Source organism: Pleuronectes platessa, chromosome 12 (assembly GCF_947347685.1).
Source record: "Pleuronectes platessa chromosome 12, fPlePla1.1, whole genome shotgun sequence".
Lineage (NCBI taxonomy): Eukaryota > Metazoa > Chordata > Actinopteri > Pleuronectiformes > Pleuronectidae > Pleuronectes > Pleuronectes platessa.
This window is the reverse complement of record NC_070637.1, coordinates 24,301,408-24,315,328: the sequence shown is the minus strand read 5'-3', so window position 1 is coordinate 24,315,328 and position 13,921 is coordinate 24,301,408. Positions and strand designations below refer to the sequence as shown.

The window sequence follows — 13,921 nt, the reverse complement described above, 5'->3', positions numbered from 1 at the left end:
CAAGACAGAAAGCACAAGATGACACGACAACGTGATGACATCGTAAAAAATCTCTTTATGACACAGTTCTTAAACTGAGGGATTGAAAACACGGTAAGAAAGTATGAAAATGTTCTGTTTTGGATTTTAATTCAGTTTTAATTTTCAGAATTTACTGCAGCGCACATCTGTCTTTGCTGTTGTCTTTGCACACACACATAGTGTAGGGGTGTGCATGGATGTGTATAGTGTGTGTGTGTGTGTGTGTGTATGTGTGTTATACTTTTAAATATAGTTTACATTATGTATTACGAATTATCACAAGCTGATAACAGCACAAAGAATCATGATAAAATATAAACAAATATAAATATATAAACAGCACATTAAAGTGAAACTTACAATTAAGTGTAAAATTAGACGTGTAAAATGAAAAGGACTCCCTGAGGCAGAGTCGGAAAACCATGAAACTTTAATAGTATATAAAAACCTCCCACGACTCCATGATGAGTTATTCCAGATATGTAAAACATGAAATAGTCAAACATTGTCAACGAGGCTTTTTTCAGCTGCGTTGAACAGAAGCTGCTGTGGAAACTCATAACTGCATTATTATACTATACAATAAGACCATTACTGACATTTACTAACCTTATAATCATTTATACAATATAAATATATATATTTAAGTATTTTACCAAAATCAATCTACTGCATATGACTCAGTAAGAGAAGACATATTTTAGTATTCGCTAAAGTTTATTGTTACATGAAATACTTGTTTCTTTACTTTAATGGATCATTCTCACAATATGACAAATCTTTTTCTCTAAAACCATCCTCATACTCATCCTCAGTTCAGTAACAAAGAAACAGCAATTGAGACATAAACTTCTTGGAGGCAGTGAATTAAAACCAAACAGAGAGAATGTGATGCTGAGTAGATGTGTGTTGGTTCTCTGACTCGTTCTAATGTCATAACAGATCAATGAATTTCAAGAATCAAACCAAATAATTTGTCAAGGATCAGAATAGAATTATGACCACGAATGGATAAATCAGATAAGAAAATCGTTTATCAGTCACACAACTGGGAAAGTTCCAGTGTTACGACAGCAAAGACAAATGGGTTAGTTATAAAGTCAAGTATATATATATAAAGTATTAAAGAAAAGGGGGAAAATTGTGGAAATTTGCAGTAAATTAATTAGAAAGACACTCTAGTTATTTACAGGTTCTCTCCTGACCTAAACTACATGTCCCTCAAGGTTTCATGGAAATCTCTTTATTAGTTTTTGTGTAAAACTGCTGACAAACAAATAAAAGAGGCAACAGTGGTGAAAATATAACCTCCTTTTGGGAGAGATAAGATCTGAACGAGACTAAACTGATTTAATTGATAAGCAGCTCGTCCACAAATGGACCAGACTCCAACTTTTGACATCCAAAAACTTAAATCAGAAAGTTTCACAGATCAGATCTTTTCATATTCGCCTAAAATTCACCAAAACAGCTCCACACAAGGTTTCCGTTGTGCTGGAGTTGGAGGATTTGGCACGAGCCTCCATCACCTGGAGCAGTTTGGAACAAGCCGACACTGAGCGGAGCTCAAGTCGCTGTGTAAAAGTTCAGCTTTGAAGAGAAGGTCATGTGTTGCAAAAATAAAACGCTTCGACCAGAATCATAAAGTTATCGCTCCGAGAAACAGCTGCAGAGTTTTTTATTATCCCTGTTGAATCCACAGACGAGTCATTATGCTCAGATGTGAGTGTGTGAGGACGTCAGCGTGCGGCACACTTCTTCTTCTTCTTCTTCACGGACTTCCTGCTGAGGTGGAGCTGACCGGCTACTCCTCACCTCGCCTCACTCACTGCCTCTAATCCAACTCGGACAGGAACTGTTGAGCTCAGGTTCTCTCCCGTTCGGTGGAAGGTGAAGCTCTCGTGGTCGTGCAGCTCTGCACGCCACCATGTTTTCACGTGTCACATGGTGTAAACCACTGCAGCAGATTAATAGAGGGGAACTCACACACAGGCGGAGAATGGCCCGGAGGGAAACCAGAGTGCATTTGACACTATCACAAGGTCTCTGGAGAAATCACACAGCCTCCACTCATTTTTCACGCTGAATAAAGAAGCCCTGAGCACAAGTCTGTCAGAATATTTAACCCCTCTGACGTCCTGCAGTGACTCGCTGGTGTCACTTTGCCAGTATCACTCATTACTTTTCATGAGTTTTAGTCAAATAGAGGTAAACTAGTTGATCTCAAATTCACATTAACAGAATTGGATCGAACCGATTAAACCTTAAAAGCCGAGAAAGGTGGAACACAAGTCGCTGCTTCGGAGAACATCTGTTTTCACATCAATATCTATTTGTCGTGTTTTTTCACAACAAAAAGCTCTTGTGTGATTCGCTGCAGTGACTCGAAGTTCATGTCAATAGAGAGGAGATGTGATGGAGACGGACAGGAGCAGGACTGTGGAAGGACCTGGTCCTCACACGACCACAAAGAGATCCTGTCGACTCAAACACACGGTTTTAATGGTGCTGACGAAAGTGTGTTTAAGGTGTAACATGCAATAAAACAATTAGAATCTCCCGAAATCTCATCCAAGGATGTTTTGTCTGGTTGTTAGCAGGATTACACAAAAACAAACCCAACAGATTACTGAGAAACTTAGTGGAAAGATGTTGAAGGGGTCAACGAGGAAGCCATAAAACTTTGGCGTGGATTTGGATCAGGGAACTGATTCATAGGTTGTTTCTTTTTTCACTTTAAGACTTAAGATTAAAATAGGACGATTTTCCCCATTTTCATTGTTTGAAGACCCAGTTAAAGGACTGGTATCTGTGCTTGTTTGCAGTGTGGTGCAGCCTGATTAGGTTTGAGGGAACAGTTGGGTCTTGGTGGAGATATGAGCTCTACTGACTCACATTGAATGTAAGAGTAGGTTTATTTACATGAAGTAATCCAATCAGAGTACAATCTCCCATTCACTGAACCAGATGAGCTTACACAACAGACATCACACATGACAAAGACGGTTTAAATACACAGGAACACATTTATATATATATATATAAATATAATTGTAATTCCTCTCCTATGGGCAAGAGATAAATCAATAATTGCTATTATAAGGAAAGAGTTTGCACACGAGCAGATCATTAGTGTGTAACAAGCAGAGTGTGTGCATGTTGTAAATTGATGCCTTTAACCAGCACTATATCACTTTAATGGAAATGCTCAAAGCGCTTTACAGTGTGAGTCACACTCACCCACTCATACACTCTTTTTCTATCACTACATATACATAAATATTATTTACACTACTCTCACACAGCGGTGAAGTTCACTTTAGGGTTCAGTGTCTTGCAAAAGGACGAGTCGGCCTGCAAACTAAAGTAGCCAGGAATCGAACCACCGACATTCTGGATGCAGGGCAACCCGCTCTACCTCCTGAGCTCCATCTACACCCCTTTGTGTCTTGAGAACAATAACAATGCATTTTATTTTTGGGCTCCTTTCAAGACACTGAGTGACACAACAGCAAAATAATCAATAAAACAATAAAATGCTCAAACAAATATGTAGTTTGAATAATAAATACAGATTAATAATATTAAAATGATTATTACCTTGATAAATAACTGTAACTTCAGACCTGGGTTATTGGCTCAGGCTGGTTCTAATCCACTCAGTGCACATGGACGTTGTTAACTTTGTCCTCACAATGGAGTGAAGTCACTGATTGGAGAGCGAGAGAGAGACAAAGAGACTAATGGAGGAGAATAGAGTGAGATGGAGGAATGCAGGACTCAGACCTGGAGCCATTGTGTCCTAATACAATATCTGACTTCCTCTAGATGCCAGACACCACAAACACATACAGGCACCATACATGAGAGCTGAATGGAGGAGGCAGGCAGCGGGGCACCAGGCCCACTTCCTCTGGAGATGGAGGGAGAGGGAGAGGGAGGGGGAGAGAGAGAGAGAGAGAGAGAGAGAGAAGGAGGCTGGTACAAACTTCAGTCTGAGACGTTTCATCTCTTGAGACACAAACTGTTCTCTCATCAGTTCAGTGCTGATCTGACTCTCTCAGTTCAACTGGACAAACTCCTCTGTTCCTTCATCATCGTCTATTCAACTATCTCTCTCTCTCTCTCTCTCTCTCTCTCTCTCTCTCTCTCTCTCTCTCTCTGCTGAGAATCTGAATCCCTCTCGACCTCGGTTGGGCTTTGGACACTTGTGGTTGTACCGCGGGACTCAAACTGGTGACTAAACAACAGCCGAAACAACTTGAAGAACCTTTTACAAACACATCATAAAGCAAACTTCTGCTGCCACCGGCTGCTGAGGATCAGTGGAAGGGGAAAAAGGTGCCTTGCTCAACGGGACTTCAACAGCAGCTGCTGAGGAAGACGAGAGCACCGACTTTGCAGAGACTTTCTGTTCCAGTAGTTCTGCGGCTCCCTGCCTCTGCTTCTTAAAACAGGTAAAGTGAGTGAACACATGTCCACAAGGTCTTTTTTTACTTTTTAACTTTAATTCTGAGCCTCAGTCAAATAGTGACAAAAGTATACATTTCAAGCATTTGTATTTTATTCAGTTTTCACTTAATCAGGCAAATTCTCACCCTGTCATAATGACGACTACTCTAAAACAGTGTTTCTACTGTGAGACTAAAAACTCAAACTTATGAAACTTCTCTTTCATCCACTAATCAGTCTTGCACGGTTTGAGGCCTACGGAATAACTTTACCCCTACAAGACATTATTAAACAAATATGAGGAAATCACAGCCCATTGTCCTGTAGTCGTGATCAGGAAGAAGCTGCACTTCATCAATTAGTTAATTAAAACGGTGACATATAAATCGATGGAGTTTCACATGATTTAAAAAGTTTAATAAAGACTTCATTTAGGTTTAGAGATGCATTTATCTAAACTATGTTGAGATGAATGCATCTATGTTTTCAGCTTCTATCAATTACAAATGTTTCTGGATGTAATGTAAAGAGTGTTAGTGTATTAAGAGCTTCACAGATTAACTTTAACAGCCCACACATTGTGTGCAGGTTTGTAAAAGAAGACTTATTATAGTCATTATTATATATATTTAAAAAATATCGATAGTAGTATTTCTGTAGAAGAGTCTTGGTATTTTGATGTTGACACAATATTAATGGTGCAAGTTATAAATAAAGTTTATTATCAGATTGAAAGCTTCCTCACGTCAACAAAAAAATGATTTATCATCTTAAAAACCAGGAAAGAGAGAGAGCTCCTCCTGTGTGTGTGTGTGTGTGTGTGTGTGTGTGTGTATGTCTGTGTGTGTGTGTGTGTTTGTGTGTGTGTGTGTGTACAGACACCTTTGTGAGGACCAGTTTGAGCCTGCAACCTACAGAGTGAGGACGTTTAGAGTAAGACTTGGTTTTTAGTGTTATTAGGGTTAGGTTGAGGTTAGGGATGTAGTTTAGATGTTTAGGGTTTGGTGCTGGAAAGGCCTTATGCCTACAAGTGTCCTCATTAAGATAGAACTACGAACGTGTGGGTCTGTGTGTGTGTGTGTGTGTGTGTGCATGTGTGTTTATGTGTGTGTGTGTTATCAGAACAGGATGCAGAACAATACTGAGTGCTGGATAGTGGGGGCACATACAGAGGACACCCACTGATGTGATGCCCCCCCCCCCCCCCCTCTCTCCTTACGCTTACCATTATAAATCTCCAACCGACCATGAGCCTCAAACCAAATCTTAACCCTAAAAACATTTGTAGTTGATGAAAATGATGGATTCAAATCACAATGTGTCCTCACAACAATAGAAAAAGATGCAGGATGGAGCCACACACACAAACTCACACAAACACTAACACAACTTATTTCCTACTTTCGCTTGACCTTTGTCAAGCGAAAGTCTATACAAGGAAGTAATATTGTTATTAATTATGCTGGGAGCACTTGAAAACAATGTAAATACACACACACACATGAACACACACACACACACACATGCACACACACACTCACAGAGTTCGTTCGAATCCTTTTGGGTTTCACAAAAACAGGAAGGGAGGGGCATTTCAGGGATATACTTACAAAATGAAAAATATGTGAAGAGATTTTAAACTCTCTAGTTTTTCTCCCTGAAGTCAGATTTTAACTTCTTCATCTGAAATGAATGAGTGTTTGCCCCGAGCAGCTTCCGACACAGGGAAGAGGATGAAACACAAGTTGACTTCATCTCTAAATGACCGGAACAGTGAAATGATGAGTGACACGTGCTCTGTGGTCTGAGAGATGACAAACTCGCCCTCTGATGAAAATGTGTTACGCTTATTGTGACCGTGTCCGCTGGAGGATTGACCTTTTACAACATAATCATATTCCAGTGGCTTTTTTAGTGTGTTACCAACCGATATTGTGTCTTTTTTAAGGATTTTCAACGTGGTATATTAAAACAAACTTTTATTTAGCTGCAATATTATTGCATGTTAGGTTTACACTAGTTTGAGTTAAAAAAAAAGAAGTGAGTGATGCAGTTGAGTTCAAAGTTGATCAATCAATTCACGGAAACAGCTTTGCAGCTACACACATGCAAAGACACACAAAACAGCACAACACCAACAAATAACACAACATTATGGTTAGAGTCGTATCAAAGAGTCTGAATGGTATGAAGGTTAGTAAGTTTATATCTGTTGATCCTAATAACAGACACTATTTACTTTGGTGCTCAAGCAGGGAACTTGGGTCATTTTTATGGATATTTTACAGGACCCTGGCAGGAGCATGAGACTCGGACATTTGCGTTGTCCCATAAGTTCCATGTAGAGGAAAGCTGTATGATTTTAGTCTCTCACTACGTCTTCATTCACTCAGAGAGAGAGATTCAACACTGACTCTTGTGTTTGAACACAACGTGAACGTCAGATTGTTGATTTCAGGAAGTTATCAAACGTTTCAGACACAACTCGTCATAGTCCAACGTTAGAAAGACACAAGAGCTCGTTGAGGGGTTTGTGTTCTCACAGGGGCTCAAACAAACATTGTCACACATTTAAACAACAGGAGCAACCGACTCAGACATTAATGTTCTCACCTCCTGCAGAAAAGATCAAGAACTTGTGTCCAGAACATTGAAACTGATTCAGCTAAAACGTCTATAAAAGAGACTTTCATCTGCAACGTGAGCTTCAAAACAACCGTTTGTTGTCAGGAACAAAGTCTGAGTCTCTGCACCAGCACCTTTAAATGAGATCAGTTCAGCACGAGGAGTCACTTTGAAGCTGATCCCCGTGTCTCTTTAATTTTAGACACACGTAATGTGGGAGAAGGGAGTCACTGCGCCAACATGCAAATTCATCAACCACAGACTTGTGATGTTGTGTTACCGCTTCAAGGAGACAAGATTCATCTGAAGGGACAATAACGTGTCTGTTGGTGTGGTCGGTGCGACAGTCTTTGATGTAGGGAACTGGAGAGAGACCACAGCTTCTGGGGGGGGAACCAGTGGAAGAGTGATGCTGACTGGAAAAGGACCTAAATTCCATCTTCTATTAAAGATTAATCGGTTCTGGAAATTGATGTGTGTTAGATGTTGAGGAGAACACTCCAGGCTGGAGGGAGCTTTTTCAGGATGTTTAATAATCCTCTGCCACACCTGCATGTAGATCTATCTTATAGCATCTTTAGAATTTAGGATTTAACTGGTCTGAAGTTGAGTTTGGATGCAGCTCCCCTTTGACCCTAAGGAGAAGCAGTATATATAATGGAGGGAGGCTGGATGGATATGAGGTTAATTCTTTGCAGGGCCATTGGTCTCTATTAGGTGTCATACTCATTTTAATTTGAAAAATCCTTTTTTGTCAGTGACTCATTCAAACACTATTTTAATTCCAATGTCTGATCTGTTTTTCTGACTAAACTTTCTCAGTGTTGTTTGGAATGAACAGCAGCCAGACTGTAGACTCATAGTCTTGTTTGTACTATTTATATATAAGTGTGTGTGTGTGTGTGTGTGTGTGTGTGTGTCTGTGTGTGTGTGTGTGTGTGTGTGTGTGGTAGGCAGCAGTGTTTACAGTGCACGTCTACTTTTTCCTTCCCCAGAGACAGACTGAGAGGGAGTGTGGGAACTCAGAGTGAAACCAAACTGAGACATGGGCACAGACATTTTTATTAATGGGCTCAGGGCCGTGGTGCAGGGAGGGTCACAGGATCCAGATAAGAGAGACACACATACACACACACACACACACACACACACACACACACACACACACACACACACTCACCACCATGGTTAGTGGGCTGGTTGCAAACTACAGATTTTTCTCTGGTTTCGTTTATGTCAAAGTTTAGTGATAGTTTTAGACAAATATCCAGAAACATTTGCAAATGAAAATGCAAATGAATACAAACCTGGCAATACTCTTGTGAAAATAGAACTGGGGTAAATAATGAGGAGTTCTGTGCAGTTGCTGATGCTGCATCTCTTATCGGAGGCTGTTCTCTAAAGGTCGTGTCCTCTCTGTTCCTCAGGTGAATCTGGTTCCTGAGTCCTGCTGAGAGATCATCGGTTGGGAAGTGAAAAAAGAAAACCTGTGCTGATCTATAATCAAACATGGCCGACTGGAGCCTACTGGGAAACTTCCTGGAGGAAGTACAGGAGCATTCTACCTCTGTTGGCAAAGTAAAGCACACAAACACAAAAACACACACACACAAACACACACTCCAAATGTATAAAGTAGAGTTAAACAAACATATATACAGTGGATATAAATAAAACATTCTTATAACTCCAAATGATCCAGTTTATTTTGAGTGCACAAGCCGCTGGTTTTATAACAAACAGATATAAAGTTTATGCTACTGCACAACATTTTTATACTTGATGATAAACTGAAATAATGTCTTTTTCTGACCCTTTTCAAACTCAATTCATATTTGAAACTTCCTTAGTAAGATCCATAATCCGTCCCATATTGTTTGGTCCTTCAGTTTGATAACTGTCTCTTCATCACAGGTGTGGCTGACCATCCTGTTTATCTTCCGCATCCTGGTACTGGGCACGGCCGCTGAGTCGTCCTGGGGAGATGAGCAGGAGGATTTCAACTGCGACACCGAACAGCCAGGATGTGAGAACGTGTGTTACGACCGAGCGTTCCCCATCGCACACATACGATACTGGGTAACACACTACACAACCTGACGTCATGTGATGTGATGACTTTAACCCTGATGGGAGCTGTGGGGATAATGGATTCTTACTGGGATGAAAATCCTAATAACAACTATACAACATCAATTGACTTGAAGGTTGTTGAGGATATTCTACCCTGTGAACTACAGAATACTACGACTAAATATGCTTGTGGTCATTTTATAATCTCTGCCAGTGGTCAGAGGGATCATGTTCTGGTTGTTCATCCATTCTTGTGAACAACAGACTGGGAGACTCAGACCAGTGTGGTCTACAATTAACAATGCTGAAATTTAAAATACGTCATCAGTGTGCTGTGCTTTATTCATGTTTTTTTATATCGTGAGTAAAAATATTGGTTGTTCCCTTGAACAAAAAAGTTTTAAGAAGTTGTATTACACTAGTTTTTAAGATTCATTAGCTTCCTTCCCTGCAGCCACTGGTTTCTGATCATTTCAGGGACAGTGCTGGTTTAGATCCACAGCTAAGAATGTGTCTCTATTCAATACAACTCAATATTCAGTCCTGTTGATGGTGGAATTGTTTTAAAAATACTTAATTGTTGCAAGTTAAAATTAAAAAATATGTCCCATTAATGTAAACAACACAGGGATTATAGTTAATAACCTCGTGCACAACTGTTTTGTTTATTCCTTTAATTTAGTTGTCAATTCTAAATGTGGCTGATGTCCTCCCAGGTGCTCCAGATCGTGTTTGTGTCCACGCCCAGTCTCATCTACATGGGCCACGCTATGCACACCGTCCGCAGGGAGGAGAAGAGGAGGAGCCGGGAGGATGAGGAGGAAGATGAAAGTGATGGAGACGAGGACCCGGGAGGGGGCGAAGGAGGAGGAAGAGAGAAGCACGGGGGTCGAGGAGAGAAGGACGACGATAAGGACAAGAGAGACAGTCCGCTGACGGGTCGGGTTCGTCTGAGGGGAGCTCTGCTGCAGACGTACATCCTGAGTATTCTGATACGAAGCGTCATGGAGGTGAATATGACTTATTACTGTTGAATCTGTGAAGCTTTTAAGCCTCTTCTAGCTCATTGTGGTGAGTCTCTCTCCACAAATAGCTATAAATAATAATCTATCAAGTTTTAAATGTGCCTTGTTAAAGTTTTCTTCTAACACACATACAAGTTATGTTTTCATTGTGTGTGAGGTCTAAGGAAAACCTCCTGACAGCACTTTTTTCCTCATAAAACACCAACGAAGCTCATTATTAAAGTGTTAACATGTTGATAACAGCATTTTAAAGTTAAATTACCTATGAAAAAGCTGTAAATGGGTATTTGTACTTCTCATAGAACCTGAAATCAGAACTCACTGTGACTCTTCCTCCACACAGGTGGTGTTTCTGTGTCTCCAGTACTTCTTGTATGGAATCTTCCTTCATCCTCTGTATGTCTGCAAGGTAAGAACAGAAACGTGAATCAGTTTGATTTGATTCTATGATAAGAACATATTCAGGCCTTCACTCATTCTTCCTCCCTCTCTCTCTCTCCCTCTCTCTCTTCTCCCTCTCTCTCAGGCGTGGCCATGTCCTCACCCTGTGAACTGTTACGTGTCCCGACCGACAGAGAAGAACGTCTTCATCGTGTTCATGCTGGCGGTGTCGGCCGTCTCTCTGGCCCTCAGCGTGCTGGAGCTGCATCACCTGGCGTGGAGACACTGCTGCAGGTGGGAGCGTTGTGTATTCACACACCCACACACCTCCTTCTGAGGACACACAACTCTTTACCACACAGTCAGCTCTGGTTCTTGAGCTGGTTCTGGTCAGGAACTGGTTTTAATCAAAACATTGTTAACAGGGACGTTTTCTTAATGTTACACAACTAAGGCAATAGGGAAGTAAACAGTTGCATCAGAGAAGTGGAGTCAGGAACACAAAACTATTTTACATGATGTCATCTGTTGTCCCGTTGCAGATCTTTGTGGTTATTATTCTTGTCTTTGTCTTCTTTAACGTCCTGTATTTGTTTGATGTAGTTGTGTGTCTCTTTAGAGTCATTTAGCATCTGATCTGTTTGTCATATTGTGTCTTTGTGATCAATTAGCATCCCATGTGTGTGTTTTGTGTGTTTTAACTGAACGTTTTGACTTTTGTTTCATGCAGGGGCTTTAGCAGGGGCCCTGATTGTAGCTTAATCAGCCACAGAAGCATGAAATCAGTCTTTGTTTTACTCAACATGAGAAGTACAATAGAATGTGTGTGTCCCTGAAAGGAGCTTTGTGAAGTCAGATAAAATAAATCTGATGATATGATCATTGTTATCTTAGGTTTGGGCTCAAAGACTTAAAACTCCGAACAGAAAGCTTGTGTTACAAACTGGGAGGAGAGACAGGGATGATCTAATGAATAGATACTGGTAGTTGCATCATGGGAAATTTAGGACCCAGTGTTTTAACAGCATGAACCCTGCTAGGGACTGAAAATCAGGATATTCATTTTAATAATATTTAGAAATGTATATAATGTTAAGTATTGTAGGTTAAAATATGCAGAACTACAACTATGATGCAAGAAGCAGGGTACAACCTGGTCAAACTGAATTCCATCAACTGTTGGAATCAGACTTCTGGGTTCTGCAGGAGCACAGGAGTATTCTAATAAATACACCAAGTTGTACACTAATTAAATCTTTGTGGTGAACTTGTATCATGTCTATGAACTAAAAGGCTGAAACTCTGTGTTGTAGGCAGATGTACTACGCGAGGAAGGCCATCACTCCAGCTAAGACCTCTCTGGCCCGACAGCTCTCTCTGTCTCCTCCACCGCCGTCACCCCCTCTTCCAGACTTCACCCAGTGTATGATCGGTTCCTCTCACTTCCTGCCGATGCCCTTCCCAACCCACCGCCTGGCCAACCAACAGAACTCAGAGAACATGGCCACGGAGAAGAACAAGATAGCTGCCGCGGTGGAGGAGGTGAACCTGCTCCAGATGAGCTGCTACTCGCCCGGGTGGCAGACGGCGAGCACACCTCAGAGCCAAGATGGAGGCTACCTGAGGGCCAACACTGAATGCTACGGCCCCGGGAGCAGGGACATGAGCTGCCCTCAGACACAGAGCGGCGGGCCGGAGGGGCTGCTGCTCTGCTCCAACGGAGGGCTCTGCCAGAAAGACAGACGCAGGTTCAGTAAAACCAGCGGAACAAGCAGCCGGACGAGAGCGGACGACCTCTCTGTTTAGAGAACAGCAACTGAGACAGACAAATTCAACTACTCATAAAAACAACAGATATATTTTACCCTTTTTAACCTGCTGCCATGCTGATCATACACTAGCTTCTCAACCAAAACAGCTGGAGGAGTCAGAACCTTCCTGTTTCAACATGAACATGTTTGCATGAAGTTTTTCTACTATTGGACCTTGTGCTGCCATCGAAGTCCGAGACAAACCTGAAACCAAACAGAAACCTACAGATGTTTGACAGAAGAAACATTAAGATTGTTTCTAACAATGTGCACAGACTTGGACGACCTGGAAAATATGAAAATCAACAGGTTGAGATCCTGGATGGAGACTGTGGACAAGATGAGACACATGATTCCTCCTCCTTCTCTACCCAAATGTCGTCATTGGGAAACATACAAGTGACTTAATCTGAAGACCTAGGTTTTGAACATCACCCACAGTGTTTGACTTGATCTGCTCATTGTCTGCACCAGCGGAGCCAGACTGGGACAGACCTGGTCCAACCAGATCTCCAGTGTTAAAGAACCACAGAAAACTCTAATGTCAGTAAGTTGGTCATTACAGAAAGTGAGATTTAAACTGGGCTGTAATCACGATCAACCATCAGGTGCTGTGGTCTCCTGATATTTCCCTGAAGCAAAGCTGCTCTGCTGCGTCATTTACCTGAGAAGAATCATATGATTCATGAGAAAGGCTTCTGGACACATGTTAATATCTAGAGTTACGTCCTCATCACAATCTAAGTAAAGCCTATTAAATGTTTAAAGGATTTTCCAAGAGGCATCGCTGGTGCTGTAAAGCAAACTGTTATTTCTTGGCTGTTCTGTTAAATCTGATTGGTTAACTGCTGATGAAGGTTAATATTGAGCCTCACAACATTGTTTGACCCATGTGAGCTGGGAAATGACGCAGCACCAGAGGAACTGGCAGAAATCGGACTGTTTTCGATCACCGCTGACTAATTTAAAGTTCTCCAGTGAAGCAGCAGGAACTCAAGTGATGTTATTTTGAATTGGCGCTAATGGTGGGATCGCTATCAGACAAGAGACTTATCATAACTTTTTACATCATAGTATTATCATTGTTCAGCCCCACTGGATCAGTGGATATGAATATGAATCACAAAAACTATAATATTCCTTCAGTTTTTAAGAGATTCCGTGTAAATGTGCGACGTTGTTTTGTGACAGTTTTGATGATAACAGTGAATTTCTTCTTTACTGTACTATATTCATTTATCTTTATGTCACTGAACACATCACTGAAGGATTTGTTTTCATGTTGCAATATTTACAAGAACTTTATTACTATGAATCACGACTTTAAATCGTTGGGTATTTCCTATATTGTGGTTTTATATTTATTATTCTACTCAAATAATGAGAATGTGTTTATGTTTAATAAGCTTTGCAGATAAAATTATTCAAAAAAAAGTGTTTGTTCATTCTGTCTCGAAAATTATGTAAACTTACAGGCAGCTTCATAAAAATAGAAATGCAGATAGATAGATAGAGATAGATAGATAGATAGAT

General features: G+C 40.9%; 1 protein-coding gene across 1 annotated transcript; it reads left to right on the top strand.

Annotated features, from left to right (window-relative positions):
* Nucleotides 1–3,963: 3,963 nt before the first annotated feature.
* LOC128453519 (gap junction alpha-5 protein) lies at nucleotides 3,964–13,825 on the top strand. Its single transcript, XM_053436475.1, has 7 exons — nucleotides 3,964–4,478; nucleotides 8,526–8,676; nucleotides 9,013–9,177; nucleotides 9,888–10,181; nucleotides 10,540–10,605; nucleotides 10,723–10,871; nucleotides 11,891–13,825. The coding sequence occupies exons 2-7, from the start codon at nucleotides 8,608–8,610 to the stop codon at nucleotides 12,381–12,383; spliced, it is 1,236 nt and encodes a 411-aa protein (XP_053292450.1). The 5' UTR covers nucleotides 3,964–4,478; nucleotides 8,526–8,607; the 3' UTR covers nucleotides 12,384–13,825.
* The last annotated feature ends 96 nt before the right edge of the window (nucleotides 13,826–13,921 follow it).

What these genes read in the sequence shown, in the direction of transcription:
- LOC128453519 (XM_053436475.1), top strand. Translation starts at nt 8,608, where the DNA reads ATGGCCGACTGGAGCCTACTGGGAAACTTCCTGGAGGAAGTACAGGAG. An exon ending in ATTCTACCTCTGTTGGCAAA is followed by an intron (nt 8,677 to 9,012) that starts GTAAAGCACACA and finishes TCTTCATCACAG; the next exon opens with GTGTGGCTGACCATCCTGTT. An exon ending in ATCCTCTGTATGTCTGCAAG is followed by an intron (nt 10,606 to 10,722) that starts GTAAGAACAGAA and finishes CCTCTCTCTCAG; the next exon opens with GCGTGGCCATGTCCTCACCC.